This window comes from Euwallacea similis, chromosome 24, assembly GCF_039881205.1.
Source record: "Euwallacea similis isolate ESF13 chromosome 24, ESF131.1, whole genome shotgun sequence".
Classification (NCBI taxonomy): Eukaryota; Metazoa; Arthropoda; class Insecta; order Coleoptera; family Curculionidae; genus Euwallacea; species Euwallacea similis.
The window spans coordinates 240,862-265,292 of NC_089632.1; the positions used below are offsets into that span (position 1 = coordinate 240,862).

Consider the following 24,431-nt stretch of genomic DNA (forward strand, 5'->3'; position numbering starts at 1 on the left):
CTTTCGTGCACGCGAGTAGAATAACATTTTTCTTATGAATTTAAATGAATCTATAGAGTGTTAAAATGCATGTTTACCGTATAGGGCAAGCAAGACCTAGCGAACGGAAACAAATTCGCAGCTGCACCGTTTTCTAATTAATCAAGTAGTCTCGTGAAACCAAAGCGAAGCTGATCATTGGCCCATTTGCACGCCAACCGCAGCCTACTTTAAATAGCTTCACTTTCCAGAAATATCTTTATTTATCTTATTGCTAGTATTATACATTTGTTGATGTTTAAAATTATAATGTCTATAATAGTAAGCAGTTACATTTAAATGGAAACGACAGGTTAACTTGTTTTACCCTGTTATTGAATTATTATGTTTGTGAGATAAAGGCCAATCCGTTTAGTTAATAGGATTTGAATGAAAGGGGCGTAGTTGAACGTGCCTTTTGATCCGATAAATTACCCTTCGCTTACCCCTAAACATATAGAACACATGCATAGAGGAATTGATTACATTGGAAAATCGTATCGTTTGGGTAATCAACGTTGATGGTTTTCAAGTGAGGCTGATGAGGCGTCTTTGATAAAAAGAAGCGGATTGATATTATCTAAAATATTTTATTTAAAATAAAATTAATTAATAATATTTAAAATAACTTATAAGCAAAGTACACAGCTCAATAATATACACTTAAATGCAAAATCAATTATGTAGATAAAAACGTTTCGCCTAGTTAAATTACGTATACACTGAACACTGTTTAGGTATAAGGCTCGGTTACAAGATAGGTACACTGTCTTCACAGCCGGTATTAATGATTATCTTCTTAATTAAGAAACTCTAGAACGTTTACTAATTATTAAACACTATTCATATTTCGGTCCCTTATTTCTTTTTCCGAATATCTTCATCAAATTCCTGGACATAAAATACGGCTTGGACTTGCCATCATTCGATTCACAGTCTTCCACTAAAAGAGAAAAAGTGGCAAATCATCAAGGCATTAGTGCAACTTGTTTAAAACTTACAGAAACATAAGAATAAGGTGTCTACAGCCATGCTATAAACGTTGAAAAATAGCGTGGCAATTAGGTAGGTGACTATCATAACCGCCACAACTGGCACATAACCGAAATTTAGTTTCGAATTGTCCATGAAAGGAACCATGTCAGTGGCAAAGAATACGTATGCTACTGCACCAATGCCAGCAGTTACCAGCACCTTACTTAGGAAAAATAAGAAATCCGTAACCTGAAGAAAAGTAGGAAATTATTAGATAGCTCAACAAATATATTCTAGCATCCATTAAATAAACAACTTTTACTTATGAATCCAATCAAAGCAACTAAAACTTAGCGCTAAACTCTTCTTTAGTCCGGTCAGGGTAGTTCAGATTGAAATGAATGAGTATGCAGGGTGTAAATGAAATAGGGGGACATATTTTAAGGATTGATTTTTCATTTGAAAATGTGAAGGAAAGTTGGTATAAACATGGATCTGCAAAAAACTCTTAAGGGTGCTATAGTTATTCGAAAGTGGCCTCTAAAAAATACGAAATGGCGTGCGGTACCAGGGAAAAGCTACATTTACTTAACATATTCCTATATCTTCTAACTTTTATGACAATTTAATATCGAAATATTATTTCTGGTCTAAAATTACATAGAAAAGGTACTTTTGATAAATTGTCGTAGAGTGAACCGTTTAAGAGATATATCGCTTTAAAGGAAACATTGCAAGGTGAGAAGCTGACATTAAATATAGAAATCGTCTAACAAAACAAAACTTATTTTTTTGATAAAAGGTATGAAACGAGAACAGAGCTTAAAAAATTAAGTTCAAAATCAATAAAAAATTTCACTACCCAATTTCAGCTTGTCACCTTGAAATGTTTTCTTTAAAGTGTCATATTTTTTAAACGATTCGTCCTACAACAATTTATCAAGAGTGCCTTTTCTATGTAATTTTAAACAAGAAATCATATTTCTATGTTAAATTGTCATAAAAGTTAAATGATACAGGAATATGTTAAGTAAACGTAGCTCCCCTCTGGTTCCGCACGTTATTCCGCATTTTTTGGGATCACTGTCGAAAGGCCATAGCTCCCTTAAGAAGCCTTTGCGGACTCATGTTTGCATTAACTTTTCTTCATATTTTCAAATGTAAAATCCGTCCTTAAAATATAACACTCTATTTTATTTGCACCCTGTATTGGCATTTAGATTTCGATTTCCAAGTTTAAGAACTACTGATGGCTGGAAGCCGCGAGGGTGAATTTCTGCAACCTTACATTAATAACTACACAAAAATCGATCAACAACACCTTTATGATTAACAGTAGAGCTACGTTAAAGTTATGTCTTGTAAAAAGACTATTAAAACTTTATTTTGAAATTGCAATCTATGTTGCGAAAACTGAGGAGAATCTCTATCTTATGAAAAAATAGCAACTATTGCGTACTGGTTTTGGCTATCTGATAATAGTTTAACTAGAAGGTAGAGAACCCAACTATTAAAGGAATTCTTACTCCAGTTGAACAACCTGAATGAGTACTCCAATTATGATCATTCATCATTCGAATGGTTTTTCTCTTTGAAGTAAACAGGACAACATAAAGTAACGTAAACCAAATTCTTTTAAGTTTTTTAACGAAATGGCCTCTTTTTAACACAATTTCACATTTGCGTTGAATTCTAAATATTTGTTGTATAACTTATTTACAATATGATTAAATTCAATAGTTTCCCAATCGCCATTATTAGTTTATTGTACTTCCAATACTTCCAGATGTACAGAGTGTATATTTCTTATTCTCGTAGTAATAATTGAAATTAGGATAACGATTCTTCCAATGTTCTTGATTTTTATGAAATGCATATTGCCATTTACTACACTACACGTTTAGAATTTCGAGATGATTTCCAAAATGGTAAATATACAGGGTGTTTCAGTTGAAATTTTGATGGTACGTTTGGTTGCATATACAATTGTTGACAACTCTGCACTGGTGAAACTATTTCTATAAAATGAAATCTGACCTAGTATGGCTAAATAACGGACTTGGAGGTCTTTCTAATTGTTAAAAACTATCTAATAAACAGGCTATGTGAATTATCCTGTATAATGCATTTAAACTTTTTTCATCTTCGTCTTCGCCAAAATAATATTGCCTTATAAATATATTGCATATACAGTTATTACATTAATACATTGTATACAGGGTGCCTGTAAAAGATCTTTTACAACACTCTATCACAGATTCTTCAGATCAAAACACGACGATTTAGCCATATTTACTCTAGCCCAAAAGTTGATAATAACAGCGCTAGAGGGCGTCAAAGTTGAAAATTAAAAATCAATTTTTTATCATATTTTCCATAATGTACAACATAAAAACGTGAAAGTTAGTGTAGGGAAGTTTTTCAAGACGCCGAATTCATATCTGTTGACAAATTGCACTTATCTGGTAGAGAGCTCAACTTACGGCCCACAGCATGTATTTAATTGATTGAAACTTTCTTACCTCCTGGTATAAATGATTTTCAAATGCAGTAGTGTGTTTGGTCATCGTTTCTAAGTAAAAAAAGTATATCTAGTTGATGTTGCTAGGAGGAGCCGTTTACGAGATAGATGCATTTGACTAATTTAGGTGTAAGATATTAGATTAAATAACTTATTTCCTACAAAAAAGTATTCTTGATAAGACTTTTAATAATTCACAGTAGTTTTACAACAAAACTTAATTACAAAAACATGAATGCAAAGAAACAAAAATATCATAAAAACTGTTTAGTGTCCACCATTTGCACGTATACAAAGATTTATACGTCGAAGAAAATTAAAATGTACTCTTTGCATAACTCCTTCGTCGTCTCTAATATCTTCTAATTTTCTAATCTTCTCTCTCTAATTCTTCTAATATCTTGAGTGCGTTGTCAAAGTTGTCATGTAAATCATGAACTGAAGATGTCCCTATAAAAAATAATCCATTGGATTTAAGTCCGGAGAATGTGGTGATCATTTTACAGAGGCGTCATTACCTCTACCTATCCATTTATTTAGGTATTGCTGATTTAAATGATTTCTAACACTTAATGCAAAATGTGATGGAGCTCCATCGTACATAAACCATATACTTCTCCGAAGTTGTAAAGGTAAATCCTCTGACAAATTTGGCAACGAATTTTGTAGATGTTGCAAATAAATTTCCCCTGTTAATCTTTGTGGCAGAATGACAGGACCAACAATATAATTACTAATTATTCCAGCCACACATTAATTTTAAATTCGTGTTGAACATGTTTTACATTGATTGCATACGGATTTTCATCTGCATAAACGTGTTCATTATAAAAATTGGTTACCCCTTTTCTTGTAAAACGCGCCTCATCGGTACACAAAATATTGTTGCCAAAATTTAAATCTCCTTCTGTTTGCCTATTAAAAAATTGACAAAAAAACAGGTTCATAGCAGGATCATATTGTAAGAGATCTTGAACTAGCGTCTTATGGTAAGAACATAGCAACTTTTCTTTAAGTACTTCATGAACGACATCTTTGGATAATCCTATTTCCTTACTTAGTCGTTTGGTGAATATTTCTGAATCTTCTTAGACATGTTCTAAAATTCGACTTCAATAACCCTCACAAAACGGTGCCTTCCATAATCAATGGTTGAAGGAGTAAATCGGCGGGTCTCCCGAAGACGTCTCTCCACAGCAACAAAAGTTGGATGGCTTGGTATACGACGATTCGGGAACCTATCGGTGTACACTCTAGCACATTCATGACTGTGTCCTTGGCAATACCCAAAAACCAATACCATATCGGTATATTTTTCATTAGTATATTGATGTTTCGAAAATTAAATTTTCAAATGAATTAAAATTATTGACAATACTTTTATTTAGATATAAAAATGGACACCACTAAAAAAAATTGTTTATGTAAAAGCAATACAATACATCAAATACATTTCTAAAAGTCATATTTTTATCTAAAGAATATTTGCTAAACACTAAACAGTTTTTATGATATTTTTGTTTCTTTGCATTCATGTTTTTGTAATTAAGTTTTCTTGTAAAACTACTGTGAATTATTAAAAGTCTTATCAAGAATACTTTTTTGTAGGAAATAAGTTATTTAATCTAAAATCTTACACCTAAATTAGTCAAATGCATCTATCTCGTAAACGGCTCCTCCTAGCAACATCAACTAGATATACTTTTTTTACTTAGAAACGATGACCAAACACACTACTGCATTTGAAAATCATTTATACCAGGAGGTAAGAAAGTTTCAATCAATTAAATACATGCTGTGGGCCGTAAGTTGAGCTCTCTACCAGATAAGTGCAATTTGTCAACAGATATGAATTCGGCGTCTTGAAAAACTTCCCTACACTAACTTTCACGTTTTTATGTTGTACATTATGGAAAATATGATAAAAAATTGATTTTTAATTTTCAACTTTGACGCCCTCTAGCGCTGTTATTATCAACTTTTGGGCTAGAGTAAATATGGCTAAATCGTCTTGTTTTGATCTGAAGAATCTGTGGTAGAGAGTTGTAAAGATCTTTTACAGACATCCTGTATAACAATAAAACATCCTACAAATGGTAGGAAGTCTAGATAGATGTCCTTATAGTAAATAATTTAAACGATTCCATTTAGGATCATCTTACCTTATCCAGCACGAACACTCTTATGATATTTCTCATAAGCAACATAAAAGCGTCCTTAGCACTCGCGCAGAAATTTTTTCCGTGAATTGCGCACATGATATAGGCGTTTTTGTTGATGAATTTAATGAATTTTTCCAAACACCTAAAGAAGAAAAAACATAAAAAATTAGGTGACGCATTACCCTTGAAACTAACCAAAAGAAACATTTCAGACAGCACAAAATGGCTTTCGTAAATGCATTGTCGTATTTCTTCAGTTTGTGATCGACGTATTCCAGACACACTCTAATCATTCTACAGATGGCGATGATCAGAGATCCAAATGCTAGTGTACCTAAATGATACCTACAATTATATAGTGGAAGATATGGGGATAATTTTCTGAAAAAGCTTCATGCTAACCTAATGGTCCTGTACAATGCTGCGGTTAGAGCAAAAAATGGCAATTCGCTTTTTCTGATGGTCCAGTACCATTGGGCGAATACCTGGGCTAGGACCATTTGACCGAAAGCGGAAACGAAAAAGGCCAACCAGAAAAAGCCAAATACGTTTATTACTAAAAGATTCGGTTAATAATAATGTGTTGCTTAAGAACAATGTATTGAAATTACCTTGTAAGTAGGGGTAGTATGCTTCATTGGCTATTCCGCCAAATACATAAGACGCATTCTCACAACTTTGGTAACTAGGCTTCTCGAAAGTCGTAATATTACATTCTTGATTATTCTAAAAATTGTCTTATATAGTTTGTTCACATTGGTTTCAATATAGTAGATATTAATTGAATTTCAACGTACGTTGAATCCGGAATCGATAGAACATTTAGACGTAACATTGTAGTGATAATAAGGTTCGCCTGTAGTGGCTAAATACGCTCCAACAAAAATTGCATAAGCCACCACGCCCAATTGCATTATCCAGGGTATTATCGGGAAGAACAAGACCGAGGTTACCGAGCTCACAGCTTTGCTTCCCTCCTTGATCAAAGCAATGGCCAATACTATTCGTTTCCTCAAGAACAGCAGCACCAGGAGTACAATGACTAAGATCAATACGACAATAATGAATGTAGCCAATAAGAGGTCTCTTTTCTGTTTCGAGCTGGTTTGTCCATCGTTCTCGAAATTTTTCTTATAAGTCTGCCAGGTAGCATAGGAAAAATAGCAACCTATAAGAATAGAATAGGGGATAGCTCAGATTCGGGAAATATTTCTGTGGACTCAGTACCTGCAGCCAACGCTGCTACCGCCCCAGCAATTGAGATCCAGACCATAATGCCCGCAATCCACCTAAAAAAGGAAATAAAGGGTGGTTTGGAATTATTGTTAATCCATCTGCTGGTGCAATGGACACTTTACAGAGAAATGCCACTGGTTGAAATGTTTTCTAAAAATTTTAATATGTCCATGCAAATTAAAAATGTTCTGAACTTTGTATTGTGCCATTGAAACCTGTTTTAAATTCGATTTTAATCTCGATATGCTTCAAAATCGATTTTTGGTTATCTACGCCAACTTTGGGGTCATATCGAGAAAATAGGGGAAGTATATCCTTACCAGAGTATGTACTACCAGTACTTACCAGAATTTACTGTTCCAGAATAATAAGTAAATTCTACTAGCCTTAAAAACTGAGAAATACGCTTTACTATATTATACCTTAAACATTGAAAAACAAACAAGTCGTACAAAAATTAAAAGATATCAACTTAATTTTTTAATGTAACACCCCATATATTATTGTACAGGGTGATTGTAATCTATCTAAAGGGACAAATTTTAGTGTTGGATGGAGGGTTCCGCTGTGATACCGCAAAAACTGTAAGGCATTTTGCAATTTCTAATAATATACTTAGTAAAAGAATAGAGAAAAGAAAAAAATAATAAAAAGTACTGAATAAATTGAAATAAAATAGAATCAACTAAATGTACCTGTGCAAAAGTATTTTAACAACAGTCAATTGTTGTAAACAAATAGTTAGTGGTTGTCAGGGTGTCAAGGCCTGCTCATTTGAAGTCTGACAAAACGAGTTGTTTTATTTCTTTTAGGACTTTTTTAATCTAACTTCATTAATTTAGATTAATTAAATAGTAATTTCTACTTTATTTAGAAATCCTTATAATTATCATAAAAATTTTAAATTATCAGACATTTCATTAATTTGACAAACAAAGAGAAATGCTGCTCAAAAACTAGATGTAAAGAATTTTCTACTATATCATGATTTAAACAACTCCGTATAAATTTTTTTTTTGAAAAACAGAGTGTTTTATTTTTAAGAAAATATCAAAAAATCACTTATAATGGTCCAGACCTGGAATTTTGTAATTCTTGTTATTAGAGGTTCTTAAACTTAGACAGCAACATAAAACTACCAAATTTGGAGAAAATATCTCAAGCCATAAAAAAGATATAAATAAAAGAAGATTTGGATCGTACCTATAAAATACCCTATATCTTCGTTGTTAATATCCTAAGGGAACATTTTAATAGTCAATTTGGTATCACAGCAAAACCGTCCATCCAACATTAATGTTTATCCCTTTAGAGCCCAATCATCCTGTATATTTAAGAAGCTTGAAAAAATACCTTTTCAAAGCCTTAAGTAAGTTATTGGGAAATATTTTAATTCTTTGAATGGGGATATAAATGTGTCGTATACACGAGTTCCAACACTCATATTAAAGAAATTACGAAAATAATTATTAGAAGTTTGCAAGTAAATTTCTCATTAACTACTTACTATGCTATTATGGTCATTAACTTGTTATATCATTAAAAAACTTCTTTTTTTGGATTTTACAATATTCAATAATCTACAAAGTGTCTCATTCTTCCTCATTCTTATTATTTATGCTTTCTAATTTTTCTATAGCCTGAAGGATAAAGTTATCAGAATACAACGAACCACCCTGTATTTACTTATAAATGTATATGTATAATAGCACGACCACAATAATTGAAGTGTCCGCTTCATCGAAATAGTGAGTCTATCATTGAAATACAGTAAACACTCGATACTGCGAACATCGGATAACATAAACCTCCGGATAACGTGAATCATCTTTCTATTACATTAACCACCGCATAACGTGAACAAATGATTTCCGTTACCGGGGGAACTACTTTTGGGGATTCCCTGGCAGTCGTGCTCAATACGGGGTTGCCCGACCGTCGTGCCTGGTATTTCCCCAGTATTTCCCCAGTTTTACTTTGTAGTTTACTGACGATCCCCTATTGTTTCGTTTTTTGCATTGCAACATTTGTCTGTTGCTTTTGAACGGTTGTCGAAAGGTTTAGTGAATACGTGTTGTTATACATGTGTAGTGTTGCTGAAAAAACCAAAGTGTTTAACTTTCCATGAAAAATCTCTTGTAATTCAGGAGCTAAGTAAAGGTGCAAGTGTTTCAAATTTATCCAGAAAATACAATATAGCTAAATCTACGATTTGAAAAATAAAGCAAAGAAAAGAAACCATTTTAAGAGTAATAACAGATACATATGTTGGATCAAGAAAAAAAAACACTTAAAGGGTCTGGATTACCACAAATGGAAAAACAGCTATACAAATGGTTTCTAAATCAACGAAATAAAAATTTTGTTGTAAGCGGAGAAATGATAAAGCAAAAAACCAAATCCATACATTCTGAAATAAAGGAAACTGATAAGGAATTTACGGCTAGTGAGGGATGGCTACAGAGGTTTAAAAAAAGATTTGGAATTCGGTTTTTAAGAATTTCCGGGGAAAAACTTTCTTCCCAACCGGAACTTATTGACCCTTTCAAAAAGCAGTTAAAAAATAAAATGCAGAAACTTGAAATTACATTAGATCAACTTTATAATGCTGACGAAACGGGCTTATACTGGAAACTTCTACCGGACAAAACATTTGTTTCATCTGCAGAAAAAACAGCGCCGGGACGAAAGACTGAAAAACAACGAATAACAACAGTTTGCACAAATGCTACTGGAAGACATAAAGTAAAACCATTACTTATCGGTAAGGCGGCCAATCCAAGGTCATTTAAAAACTTTACTTGCCCTCTTGATTATGAACACTCCAAGACAGCGTGGATGACTGCTGTGTGTGGATTTTTAAAAAGTAGTTCCATCATTCCTTTGTACCTTAGGTAAATTTTGTTGTGTATTTTTCTTGAAATCGTAGCATAAATTTACGTATTCCTTTACAGGTTACACGTTTTTTGTCAAATAAAGGGCTCCCGATAAAAGCCTTACTTCTGCTAGATAACGCGCCATCGCATTCAAACGAAGAAGAATTAAAGAGCGAAGATGGACAGATAGTAACAATGTTTCTTCCACCTAACGTTACGCCGCTTATCCAACCTATGAATCAAAATGTTATTAGGCTTACAAAATTATATTACAGGAATAGCCTTCTTGCCGATGTTATAGTAAGTAATTCAAACATCACTGATACATTGAAAAACTTGACTATTAAGGAAGCTGTTGTCAACTTAACGGTTGCATGGAATCGACTCGATTCACAAATTATTGCAAAATGTTGGAGAAATATTTTAGAGAACACTGAAATATCCGAGGATGACGATGATGAATTACCTCTTTCTGTTTTAAAACGTCAATGGGACGATGATAAGGCAGGCTTAATCTCCAAATCCTGTGATCTTCTCAATACACTAGCACCACAAGTAAGGGATTTATCTTTACAATTTAAATCTGTTATTACATATGTAATTTATATATATTTGTAGGCCACATTCAAGGAAACTGATGTATTGGAATGGAATGATGCTGACAAAGAATGTGAAGTCCATGTAGTCGAGAATTTTCAAGAAATGTCAAGTAAAGTGTCACTGGACAGCGCTATAACTGCATTAAATACTGCAATCCAGTGGGCAGAATATAGTGGTGTGGATTTCACAGACCTCATAGTTTTAAAAAGACTAAGAGAAACAGCCCTTGTGCAAAAAATTACAAATCCTAAGAAGCAAATTAAAATTTCAGACTTTTTTGTCACCCAATAATCTGTTGTCCACTCTATTTAGATTAATCCCCGATTACATAAATAAATCGCTAACGTGAACTTGCGTTATTTTATTTTGTTCACGGTATCGAGTGTTTACTGTATTATCAAAATTTCTTTCATCCATTGTCAAACAACAATCATTAATCAAATGCGTACAGATCGTTTTTTGCTCATATATTATTGGACGTCTAAAACATTTCTGGAACAATTTTGTGGAAATAGTCATTAGTAAAAATATATAGCCTGCAAGATTTCCGGATTTGATGCCTCTGGACTATTTTCTGTTTGGTTACTTAAACATTGTGTACAAAAATCGTTTATATACTTTGAAGAAATTACAAGAAGCCATTACTGAAGCCATTAATACAATAATTCCTGTCACGCTAACTGCAGTTTTTCAAAACATGAGAGAATGTGTCAGGATGTGTTTCCAGCAAAATGGCTAGCACTTCCAGCAATTACTATAAATTGAAATTATAATTTGTAGTTGTAAACAACGAAAAACCAATTTGATTCAGACTTGTTTGGATAACTTCAATTTGTATTTAATTTGCAAAAGTTTTAAATAAAAATTTAATTCCTTACAAATTATATTTTTGCTAAGTGAAAATAGACAAATCTTTCCCAGAAAGTCGAAAATATAACAAGTACGCCACTGGAGTCTAGCTGATGGGATATTGTAGTTCTCGACCTTGAAAATTAATGTGAAACAGTATTGAAACCAAATTTCAGTACAGAGAGACACACTTCAATAATTATTGCTCGCACTGTATTATAAAATATGGATAAGCAGGTTTAAGAAGTACTCGCTTAACTAAATGGTCCTGTGATTTTTGAACAAATAACTGTCAACTTTGCTTTCACTGTGTGGTGTTATTGACAGATTGACAGATTTGATGGCTCCTGCCTCTTCAGATTTATTTCCTATGATTAGTGAACTTTGGACCTCAGTTAAGACTCGTTTTACGTCTATAGAATACTTATAACGTTACTCCTGATTTACTAACCTGAGCATAAGAATATATATTATGCATGCCACCAAAGCTATTGCAATGCTAATGAGGATTTTCCACCAGGATGTGGTCAGGTCAGATATTACTTGTTCAGCAAACTAAAAGAAAATACATTTAGTTAAAAAAAACGTACATAATTCAAGCCTCAGTTTTAATAGGAAACTACACTGCTTGGCAGTGATTCAAACTGAGGGTTGAATGGATAATTTATGGCCTAAGCCATAAACACGCAAGAAAGCAGAAACAAAATGACTCAAGCAAAGCAGCAAATGCCCGTAAAAGTTAGTTTAAAGACCAACGCCTTTTCTTGACTTGAACAAACGATAATGCTTTGACTGTATTATCAACTATAACCACAACATCTCAGGTGGTTGGATTTAGAAAAACTACATGAATTAATTCGGCAATGGAGTATGTAACCTCGTCAATAAGAGGGATGCATCAATGTTGAACTGAAAATAGTAGAAGAAAACTTGAACTGGAAGCATCTTAAAGTTTAATTTGCAAAATTAGAGCGTCAAAAAAAAAATTTAAGACTCAAAAATTAGAAAACACAATATTTATAATCAAATTACAGCAGAACAATGACGAACAACACAGAACATAATGCAACATAACACAACACCCAAGTTAAAAGAAATGTAGTAAAACCTTCTCTGTGTTTGATAAGATATCGATTTGACTTATAGATTTGGTTAGTCTATCAGTAAAGCTCGATTCAGGTTCGGCCAAGTATTTTGCGATTTCCTTGATGGATGCACTATCAACCAAGGGAATGCATCTTCTTTGAACTGAAATTAAAAAAGTTATGTTTTTGTATGGAATTGACATGGAATGGACACAAATTCAATAATAATTATTGTTATTGTAAACTGATAATATCGAATTCTGAAAATACATACAATGCTAAGAGAGACCTCATCTTTCAGTGGGTTAATATTGTATATAGCAGGAATATGTTGTTTAAATAGCTATTAATTAACCAGTTAGCAAAGAAGTCTTGCTTTTTATCAAGTTGATTTCTGCAGTGAACGAGAGATACGAGCTCCAGCGAAGAACACGAGTTAAATAAGATCGTCTTTTTGAAAACGTGTTCGAAATAGAAGATTTTTTCTAATTTTGGAAATTTTTTGTGAAACGGAGAAGCACTCTGGTAAAGGTATTTTGATAAATTAGCATATCATTTTTAAGCATTTTGTTAAAAATGCGAATTTCCATTTCCTAATGGTTAAGAAATGAAACGTTTTCAGAGCGCCGACAAGTCTTGAACCGTCACACATTTGTCAGAACTAGAAAAAATGAAGATTTCAATACAATGTAATACTGTAAAAAGTATTACTGTACTGGTATGGCTTTCTAAAAATACAAAGTAGAGTGGTTGCAATATCAAAATCTAAAACAGCACATCGGAAGACCGATTTTCTATCGCATGCTTTTGCTACTTCCTGCACCTATTGCACAAATAGATAACATAAAAAAATCAATGGAACCTCGTGAACTTCGTTGTCATCTTTGACGAAAGATATTCCATTATGCACTACCAGACTCAGCCACATATGAACTGGATTCAGATGCTGCTTCCGTAGCTTTACTTCGTATCTTTGTAGGGGAGCTATTTCTTCCTTGGATCGCTTCTTGTCAGCCACCTTATATACGCATCTATTGAGGACTATACAATGATGAAATTATCATAAAAATGAGAAGTAATAGAAATACAATTCTATAGAAAAAATTTGATCATCCGTAAATAAAAATAAGATTAAGATTTGGATCGTCTTAAAGGCCATAAAACGATCTAAGTTAGAATAACGTCTGAAGTATTTATGAACCAAATTGATATGATGTCTAAATGTGATTTGGTTAAATGTTTTATTGGCTACAAAATAACATAGAGTGAGTAATTTAAAAGAAATTTAACTTTTGAATTAATAGCGGAATTTTCCCGCCCTGTTCCTGGTATCTATCTTACAGGTGGATATTAACTGTTAGTTGGTTGACTAAATGATTTCTGGCCAAATTTGTGGAATGAGTTTCTGACGAAGTTATGCAAAAAATTAATTAAAAAAAATTCTATTCATAATAACATGTATTTCTAAGTATATGACGTTAAATTAGACGCAAGGTATTAATTGATAAAACAGTAACTAACGTAGGTAGAAATACTTACTACTCTTGCTGGGTAAAAACCATTGAGGACATTTGTTTGGGTCATATATTCGAACATCACCGTCGTGTGAATCACAAAATGGAAGCGCGATATTAGAGGAGTTCGTTTCTGAACAATAAAATGCCTCTGTTGGACACTCTTTTACGCAAATCTGCGAAATAATAAAAAAAATAATAAAACAATAATTAACTGAAAGGCCGTGTAAGGTTAAGGGGTCAATTCGGCCCCCACGGGCGATTGATCTGAAATTTTTACCAATTGTCCCTATCACTCAAAGAACTTACCACATAAAATTTTAACTTCCTAAGTCTCACCATTCAAGGGTAGGACAGGGTTGAGGGTGAAAATTTTAAAACGCCATATCTCGGGAACTATTCATCGTACAGCGTGGGGCAAAATGGTGCGTCCTTCAGTAACCACCTTCTTATTTTCATATACTTATAGATTTATCGGTTGATGCCAAAGGGCCGAAATCTCAAAAAAAAAAAAAACTTAGGTGATTTTAGAGGAGTTCGCACTTTGGTACACTAACCATTTTTGCACACTGTGTAGAGGGCCTCTCGAAGTATCTACCCACGTTGAATCAGATTTGTACCAAATTCAGTATTTGAGATATAGCGATTCAAAGTATAGGTATACAGGGTTATTCACCCAACCCGTTCATTAGAAATTTACTAGGATCTAAAAGTGATACGAATTTGAAAATTTGGAGTTAAGTTAAGTTCGACATATATATATTTTTTAAATATTTTCAACTTGCTGTCACTTCCGGTTTAACCGGAAATAGCTGTAACTTGCTTATTTCAAGTGGAACCCCAAGTATATTATTTTATTTTTAGATTCTACATAATATTTTAGGTACATTTTCTGTATGATGTTCTATACTTAGTTCTTACCGTTTTTGAGATATTTGACCTTGAATTAAAAACATGCCTCTGTAATGACCAGTTTTAAAATTGCATATCTCTGTAGCTATTAAAGACATAATATCCATATTTTTCAGAATGCCAATACATAGTCTTAGGTTCACTCTTTCACTATTTACATGGCTTAGTATTTTACAGGGTGTCCAAAATTCAGCTCCTGACATTTACATTTTTGAAGTTGCAAAAGTCAGTTTTTTTTTAAATGGGACACCCTATAACTTTAAGCAGTACCAAGTAGAAAATGCAATTCTCCATTGAACTGTATTAGGGTTACCTATACCTATTCCAAACCTTTTTCGAAATAATTAAGTTTATGTGAAATTAATAGTAGATATTCATTCTAGTAAATTTTTATTATTTGCGTAGTTGGCCGTGGAAAAAAATAATGACAGTTATTGTACGTTTTTGTTTTTCGGTAGCTGTTAGTAGCAAAATTAAAGTGAAACTTTGAATCATGACATGACACACAACATGAATTGAGAATATCAGCGTTTGTGTATTCTTGCATCAAAATTGAAAATATCAGCATTGGTGTATTCTTCCATTTTGATTCAAAGTTTCACTTTAATTTTGCTACTAACAGCCACCGAAAAACAAAAACGTACAATAACTGTCATTATTAACAAATAACTGTCATTATTTTTTTTCCACGGCCAACTACGCAAATAATAAAAATTTACCAGAATGAATATCTACTATTAATTTCACATAAACTTAATTATTTCGAAAAAGGTTTGGAATAGGTATAGGTAACCCTAATACAGTTCAATGGAGAATTATATTTTCTACTTGGTACTGCTTAAAGTTATAGGGTGTCCCATTAAAAAAAAAACTGACTTTTGCAACTTCAAAAATGTAAATGTCAGGAGCTGAATTTTGGACACCCTGTAAAATACTAAGCCATGTAAATAGTGAAAGAGTGAACCTAAGACTATGTATTGGCATTCTGAAAAATATGGATATTATGTCTTTAATAGCTACAGAGATATGCAATTTTAAAATTGGTCATTACAGAGGCATGTTTTTAATTCAAGGTCAAATATCTCAAAAACGGTAAGAACTAAGTATAGAACATCATACAGAAAATGTACCTAAAATATTATGTAGAATCTAAAAATAAAATAATATACTTGGGGTTCCACTTGAAATAAGCAAGTTACAGCTATTTCCGGTTAAACCGGAAGTGACAGCAAGTTGAAAATATTTAAAAAATATATATATGTCGAACTTAACTTAACTCCAAATTTTCAAATTCGTATCACTTTTAGATCCTAGTAAATTTCTAATGAACGGGTTGGGTGAATAACCCTGTATACCTATACTTTGAATCGCTATATCTCAAATACTGAATTTGGTACAAATCTGATTCAACGTGGGTAGATACTTCGAGAGGCCCTCTACACAGTGTGCAAAAATGGTTAGTGTACCAAAGTGCGAACTCCTCTAAAATCACCTAAGTTTTTTTTTTTGAGATTTCGGCCCTTTGGCATCAACCGATAAATCTATAAGTATATGAAAATAAGAAGGTGGTTACTGAAGGACGCACCATTTTGCCCCACGCTGTACGATGAATAGTTCCCGAGATATGGCGTTTTAAAATTTTCACCCTCAACCCCGTCCTACCCTTGAATGGTGAGACTTAGGAAGTTGAAATTTTATGTGGTAAGTCCTTTGAGTGATAGGGACAATTGGTAAAAATTTCAGATCAATTGCCCGTGGGGGCCGAATTGACCCCTTAACCTTACACGGCCTTTATTGAATTAATTGAAAAAACTTAAGGAAACTGCCATAGCAAATTCGTAACACCTTGAAAACCGTATCATAAAAGTTTGTATTAGACTTTTAACTTTTGAGCTACAGCCAACAACTTTTTTTAACGATAAACAATTTTTTTATAACAAAATTAGGAAGTTTTTTTTGTTATGAATTGTTTTAATATTTAAAAAAATAAAAAATATAAATAAATGTAATTATTATTTTTTTAGTTTTTATTTTGGTGATACATAATCGAAAAAAGTCCTATTAGATTAATAAACTAATGTCCCAAATCTGAACTTTTCGAGATATTAAGGGTCAAATTTTTAACTTTAACACTCAAGTTAACCTACACGTGTTTTTCGAAGAACTACTACTCATATTGTTGCATACATACATATATTTGGTTCGCGATTGGAAAGTAAATAAGTCCCTTTTTCTTTTTGTTTGGAAACATTTCTATGATTTTACCATCTTTTTCTAACATACGTCATTTTCGAATAGTAGGGATTCCAAATATTTACCACATAGGGAACTCATTTGAGTTGCTTAGATTGCTTGTGTTAAGAGAAACCTCGAGCGCTATAATTTAAAAGAGGGACTTTCGAACACCAAGAAAAATATATGCCTGTTAATTTTGCAAGTACAATCGATTTTAAATATTTGTATTTTGATCTGGGATACCCATATACAGGGCGATTTAAACATATAGGATCAAACTTCTAAGGATTATTCGGTGCAACAATAGAAACATTTGAGTATAAAAACCTATGTCCAGAAATGTCCCCCTAAGGCTTTATGATGCTTTCAGACAGTTATGTGCAAATATATGTTTTGTCGAGTTTTGATACTCTTAATTTTAATTTGTTTATAGAAAATAACACTACTGTAATTATTCAAAATGTCGTCCTTGAACTTGAATGCATCTGTTTAAATAGCATACATAGTTTCTGCGTTCTTGGTAAAAAATTTGATAATAATGTCAATTCAAATTCAAATCAAATCAATCCATGTAATCAGATATTTCTCTGTTTCCACTGGCATTTCATAAATGAGAGATTTTACATATTTCCTACAGAAAGAGATCTAAAGGTTTTAGATCAGGTGATCTAAGAGGCCATGGAACTGAACTATCACTGTCCATTCAATGTTGTTCGAACTGATTTAGTTCAAAAACGAAATGTTAAGCAATTACTGTAGTGTTATTTTTTACAAACAAAATAAAATATACTCGTATTAAAACTCAATAAAACACATTTTTGCACATAACTGTCTTAAATCATGATGCCGTAGCGCCTTAGGGAGACATTTCCGAACATGAGTTCTGATACTCAAACGTCTACTATTGTCGCACTGAATAATCCCTAGGAGTTGTGAATCAACCTGTATGGGTACTTAGTCAGCATTATCATATTTAACCGCATTATTTTGCAACTAAAATCCTAGCCCTTCTCTAAAAAATAAGGCAACTATTATAGTTTTTGCATAAACAAACCTGTGGAGTATTGCAACCCAGTAGAGACGAGGCACTAATACATTTGGTGAGGTCAAAGAAAAACAGGTATTTTTGATCTTTAACTGTTTCATCCATGCCGCAGCGAAGCCCATAGGAATTTTTTGGTACCAATAGTTTTTCAGGGTTTCCATGAGATATAGCTGTAAGGGATATCGCATAATCAGCACTAAATACTCGGGCTATTTAACCGAAGCGTAACAAAATAATGTCCAATGACGATGTTCATTAAAATTAAAACCTCGCAAATCAATTATTTTTGAAATTTTAGAAAAACAGTACAATACTTTTAGTGTGGAAAAAATCTTAGTAGAAATAATTCTATTGAGCGCCAAAGTTTTTTTGAAAAATTGAAGAAAATCAGTAAGATTACGAATTTTTGTAGTTTAACCATTGAAATGTTCTTCTGAGAAAAAAATTATGACAGTGTTGTCTTTTAAGTCTGAATCATTCTGGTTGCTTACCCCAAGCTCCGATTGCTATCCATGCTCCAACGAACACCAGGAAAATAAGAAGGCAAATGATATCAGTACATGATCGATTTTTGTTTGGTCCATATGACTCATCGTATTGAATATCCCGTCCTGAAAAAAATAGAAATCTACGTCGATTATTGTTCTTTAGATTTCTGAAACGGAGCACATTTTATTAGAGTTAATACTACAGGAGTGAGACAATAATAAAGCAAAGATAAACTTACGGTTAATAAAATCGGTACGCTCATCATAGAAATGTAACTCTGAATCGGTGAACATATCCAACCTAATTACCGCAACAGAACGCAAATTAACTTAGTTGTTGCCTCATTTTAACGCTGTTTTCCACTGACTCAGTTATGTAAACTTTTCGACGATGTTATATCTCCTTTATTTGCCTTACTGTTTACCACTCAACATTAAAAATAATAGCGAGTCTAAATATAAGTGGGTTTTCAATTCTGCTTCATTAAGACGCCAGATAGCCAGTCAAGTATACCGTACACGCAACTGGATAAACATGGGTGGATCAAGCCTTTAAATTTTCCTTTTTTAAAGCAAGCCGAAAACTCACCTTGACGATTTCTATTTTGTGAGTATTAACGAATATCTTTTGAACGGATACTGTTTTATCCCACTAATTATTTACCTCAACTCAGCATATTATCATATTGTAATCTTTTATCTTATCGCGACAACAGTTTACAGAGTGGCCCAACTAAAACTTTACACCTTAATTTTCAGTATTTAAAACGAACATGTGTAAAAACGCTCGGACCCGTCGATATTTGATCCCAAGAGGACAATTTTTTATTGTATTTTTCACCCTTTAACTTCAACCCCTCAACGGGGGTGAAAGCTACCAAAAAAATGTTAAGTGCGAAGAGATGTCGAGTGATACCTTATTTTAAAGGTAGTTGTACCCTGATTATAACCTTTAAGTTTGAAGTCACTGCCATTATCCCCGTTGATATGACAGCTTGTCAAAGTCTGTGGGGGAAAAAAGCTTCTATAACTAATTTATTACATTAAGAGCCGCTGACTTCAAGACGCTTTGGCTTGCTGGAAGTACAAACAAGCCTGGTCGTTATCCGTAATAGTCCACGTCATTTTGAATGAAATGGGCCAAAATGGCATACGAAAGAAGTTAAAAATATTCGCATCATGAGTATTTTAGAATGATAGTGTTTGGGCCATTCATTTGCAGTCTTTTGTATTATTGCAGGGCACCTTAAGATCCCTATTGCTTCTGGGTTCAGAAGAAAAGTTTTTTAAATTCCTTAAATTAATAAATCACTTTTCGAAAAATTATATAATTTATGTGAACTTTTTCGTCAAATTTGTAATAGTTTTTAACATTCTTCCACTCTTAGCCTATTTTGTGTTAAGTGACTTATTTCGTGTTAATCAGAAGACTTGAAATGGGCTATAGAAACATTCATCGCTCGAGTTTGCTGTCGAATAAATTCAATTTTCATGCACAACCATTTTACATTGGATAGGATGGTAAGGCCCACTGCACAGTGTTTAGCTGTTTTATCCGAACATCTAACCTTTTGTTTATATCCTTACATGTTCTGGTGCACTTGCGTTGATTCAAAGCAGGTAAAACGCAGCCTTCCATAACAATATTCATCGATGGCTTGGCGAGATTTTTTTTTTAATCAAGTACACTTGCACTTCCAAAAAAAGTGCAAAATGCTGGATTTACGAGAAAGTTTTCTTCGCTGTTTCGCGTTCTGCAAACTATTCTTTTTCCAAAAGCGTAATTGAAAATGCTCTTTTTAAATCCTCATTTGATCAGCTACCATTAGTTGCTAAAATTTATTTAGCGTTCTACTCAGACCATCTGCTTCGTTTATTTAGTTTGTCTACTCCGTAACTTTAGTCCTTCCTCAAGATTTCAAAACTCATTACGAGGAGGAATATTTGCTATTTATCACGTGTCAAACCTGCTTGATCGTGTTCATACAATAAGGATCTAAAATCCCCTTCCATAAATGTTTTATTTTATATCTTATAAAAAAATTTCAAGTCACCCAAGCAAAACTTGTAGACTCGAGTTTGTAGAGATAGATCTGTTTGAAGACTCAACTTTTATTCATACAGAAAATTATGAAGAAAAATGATGTGGTTCTAATAGTTAAGGGCGGTTTTGTCTTGTCCTTTCTCGCTGGGTATCATATGTGGTTCACTTGTCCATTGTGCCACGCGTTTTTGTACAGGATAACGCAGATGGCCCCATGACGATACAGATGACTGATATTGTTCAAATGTTTCAGTTTTTTTAGTTAAAAATTGTTTTAACATTAACTTGTCATACATCATCAAATTTAGAAAAATATTTCCTATCAAAAAATTAAAAAAAAACGAAATTCTATTTGAAATTCTGAAGCTGACACCTGAAGTAGACGAAGTTGAGTTAAAAAAATCAACTTTAATGATACGTAGTAGTCTAAAAAAATCATTCTATTTAATTTTTAGTTCATCAAAATTTGTTTATAAATGTTTGAGTTATAGCTTTGTCCGTTTTTTTTTGAAACACCCTGTGCATAATAATGTCTGAAAAACCTTGGTGACTTACTGATGTATTTTTCAATGGCAATTCATGTATATTATTACATTTCTTTACTTTATGTAAAATTCTAAGCAGATTTTATTTAGCGTACCCTATTCCTAAATATTGTTTTCCAAATAAAAACCATCGGAAATGAAAATAATCACAAACCGACTATTTCTTCGACAAGAAGTGTGGTGGACATTTAGAGCCTTATTTAAAATATATAATAACTAAGCCAATAAAAAATTAAAGTTACAATTTTTGCAATTGCCTTTTATCATTGTGTTTAGGCTTCATAGCCATGAACAGTATGATCTACTTACTGCATGCTTCAATCACCTTTTCAATAATCAACATTTTACATAGACTCGTTAATTATATAGACAGTCGTAATTATTCCAAACTGATAGTAGGTAGATTTGAAAATCGAAAAAACATTGTTTTGACTCTAAATTATTATTAGAAGCATTTTATCACCTGCTTGGTGCTACCAATGAATGTAACAGCTGGCATTGTTACATTGCTAGAGATTACTAGTTTAAATTCGAAATTAAATAATTTAATTTATATATATGAAGTTTAAATTATTTGTTCCCTTATTATTTATTTGATTTGATGTAAAAACAAATAATGTGAGTAATTCGGAGATAAGATGTTGCCGTTGCTCTCCAAACATATCCGTACTTCCCTTCGTTTTCACTTTTTTTCGTCTAATGCTTCAGGATTCTGACCGAAAAAAATGTCAATTTGCGTTCTTGATATGCGAATGCCTACTTCAAGTCAGGTCTACCTAGATATCTTCATAAATATGTTGCCAAGCACAGTTGCCTACTAAAATTGTCGACTTTAAAATACTGCTACCAATCAATCACTCATGAAGTTGGATGAAGTGCATTTGAATCATTTGGTATAACATATTATTATTTATCATTTGAAATATTTGAATAAAATTTTATGATCTTGACTTTGCTCCATGAAGCTGTTTAGAATAATACAGAGAACCGAAATATAAAAAAATATGGAAAATCTCGCATTTAAATTATAAATTTTCTTATTATTTATAATTTGATTCAAAATAGGAAAAATTGAACATCCCTTACCAATACTTCAACGCAATACACAATCTGAAAATTTCATTTTAATAGGCCCAAAAAGAAAATAGTTATAAACATGAATCGCCCCTCAGAGACTCCCGATATACTAATAAGTTATTGTATCTTATAGTATCTCGTTAATATTATTTATAATAATTCCAATCCCCCCTCCCCCAGCCAGTCGGCTCAGCCCCTCGGTTTGTAACTACTCCAAAAAACTGTCATGGATGCACCACAATCGAAGATAAATTGCTATTCTATGGACAGCCCATCTTCATCCGAATTTCCTTCTGGTGGTCTTCTACTTATCCAGATATGTATGTCGTAAATACGATCTCGAGTCGTGAGCCATTAGCTTTTACATCTGCTGGGGGTGGAGTGCTTTGGTCCATAGAGCAATCGCAAGTGCTGTCGGTCTTTGCCTTATCTTCTATGTCATAGAAAGGTGCTAGGATCATCTCTCTGTCTGGATAGTCCTTCTCTATTTTGCCCATTATTAAATAGAGACCTGTTTCTGTTAACTGTCCTTTGCTATATGCATATTGATCTTTTACTGCCGCTCTGTCCCCCAGTATTCTTTTTGTTATCTCTAATTTCTCTAAAATTTTTATTAGAAAAGATGTCAAAGTTATTGGTCTGACAGCTCTGGCGACACTGTAGTAGTCTTTCCCGCTCTCGAAAAGACGACAGCGTTCGCTATTCCACATGCTTAAGGAACATATTCCAGAGCCACGTCAGTCATAAACAACTTGATCTAAATCAAATACGTTAAGTTATATCATGATGCTTTTACCTTAAGAATCGGCGGAATGGTTTTATATAGACCATTTTGGGACACCCTGTATAATAAAAGAGGGTTTGCATATGTACTGTTTTTCTGGATATTTCTGGAACCATAGTAACTTATTTGATTAAAGACATGTTTTTTTCGAATAACTTTGCCACAGCAATTTTTGCTTAATTTTGCTACAATCTGAATGAAAGCGTAAGTCTTAATCTGATATCTCATCAGTAAGCTTTGAATATGAATGTGTATAGGGCAAATAAGACACTAATTAGAACAGTATTCTGGTATGGAGAGTATCTGAAAACCATTGATAGATAAGATTGGAAAAATATATTAGATACCAGTATCTGTTAAGCTTCTAAATTAAATTCCTTGTTAAAAGATTCGAGATATTGACAAGATTGATAGGAATTATTGGAACTGTTCATGTTGTAAATATTTTAAAGATGATTTTTACGTTATTGTTTTACGACGATTATGGTTAATCCATAAAATATGGAATATTGACAATGAAAATTAATGAATTATTCATAATAATTATTGTTATGTATTGAGTCTCATGGTTTTAGGTCGACACAAGGAAATGCCTAATTCGACTCGAATCAAGGGCGAAATCAAATATTTCTCAGAAATTTTATTTATAATTTGAGTTTTATTTATAATGACGAAAACATCGAATTAACAATTCTACGAAGAAAAATACAACCTCTTAGCTTATTAATTATTATAATTATATATTTGCCTGATGGAAAATTCAATGGAAACTGGTATATCAAAAAGCTTCAAATTAATAAAGATTATTAGAAAAAATTCAAAAATCCTCTTTAATAATAAAAATAACTCAAATGAAACAGTTAGATTGCAAAACAAAAAATTACAAAAAATTACAAAAATAAAGTAAAAAGCTGCAATTCAATAATCACTTACCATTACCTTTATATGGATCTCTTCTTCCCATTTAGTACTCGTGTTTGGGTACTCACACCTGAAACAAAAACACCACAAATATTCTGTTACGGTCTGGAGTTTTCGTCTTTTCGTTAAACACTAAAATTCCGCTTAATACACAGCCATATCTTATCACTGATTAATTCGCTATGAAACAGTTTAATCAGCTGGCAATACAATGAGCCCACTATAACATCAGATTAATTTAATTTTTGCTAGCAAAACTCAATAATTTCATCGGAAAGGTTAAGAAAACATTTGGAAATTATAGAGACCCTTCATCAAATTATTCAAAATTCTATAAAATCATTTTACTTAGAAATCTACATTGTTTGGAATAAATTCCTAATAAATTTTTCCTTTTTATATTAAAAAAAAACACCACCCACTCAAAAAAATAGATATAATATGAAATGTTTTAATTAAGGATGTAGAGACTTTACTAAGATAAGGCTTTTAATGGATTTTTATTCGTAATGAATTAATTGCATGATTATGGTCAAGTATGCGG

At 32.6% G+C, this 24,431-nt stretch overlaps 2 protein-coding genes across 5 annotated transcripts; one reads left to right on the forward strand and one right to left on the reverse strand.

Annotated features, from left to right (window-relative positions):
• Nucleotides 1–665: 665 nt before the first annotated feature.
• On the reverse strand, nucleotides 666–24,025 carry Ctl2 (Choline transporter-like 2). Of its 4 annotated transcripts, none has more exons than XM_066402043.1 (14): nucleotides 23,906–24,025; nucleotides 18,520–18,639; nucleotides 18,038–18,198; nucleotides 13,862–14,012; nucleotides 13,185–13,363; nucleotides 11,689–11,792; nucleotides 6,904–6,965; nucleotides 6,474–6,844; nucleotides 6,288–6,402; nucleotides 6,079–6,232; nucleotides 5,872–6,021; nucleotides 5,677–5,818; nucleotides 1,020–1,242; nucleotides 666–961 (listed from the first exon to the last, which is right to left on the reverse strand). In XM_066402043.1, exons 1-14 carry the CDS (start codon nucleotides 23,928–23,930, stop codon nucleotides 858–860), a joined length of 2,061 nt encoding a protein of 686 aa, XP_066258140.1. In that variant the 5' UTR covers nucleotides 23,931–24,025; the 3' UTR covers nucleotides 666–857. The 4 variants fall into 4 exon arrangements, with proteins under 4 accessions (XP_066258140.1, XP_066258139.1, XP_066258138.1 ...); XM_066402042.1 differs by having other exon boundaries at nucleotides 23,900–24,007; XM_066402041.1 differs by lacking the exon at nucleotides 23,906–24,025 and adding an exon at nucleotides 18,756–19,081.
• LOC136416626 (jerky protein homolog-like) lies at nucleotides 9,087–10,679 on the forward strand. The gene is made up of 3 exons (XM_066401901.1): nucleotides 9,087–9,657; nucleotides 9,867–10,343; nucleotides 10,407–10,679. The coding sequence occupies exons 1-3, from the start codon at nucleotides 9,178–9,180 to the stop codon at nucleotides 10,677–10,679; spliced, it is 1,230 nt and encodes a 409-aa protein (XP_066257998.1). The 5' UTR covers nucleotides 9,087–9,177.
• Nucleotides 24,026–24,431: the final 406 nt, after the last annotated feature.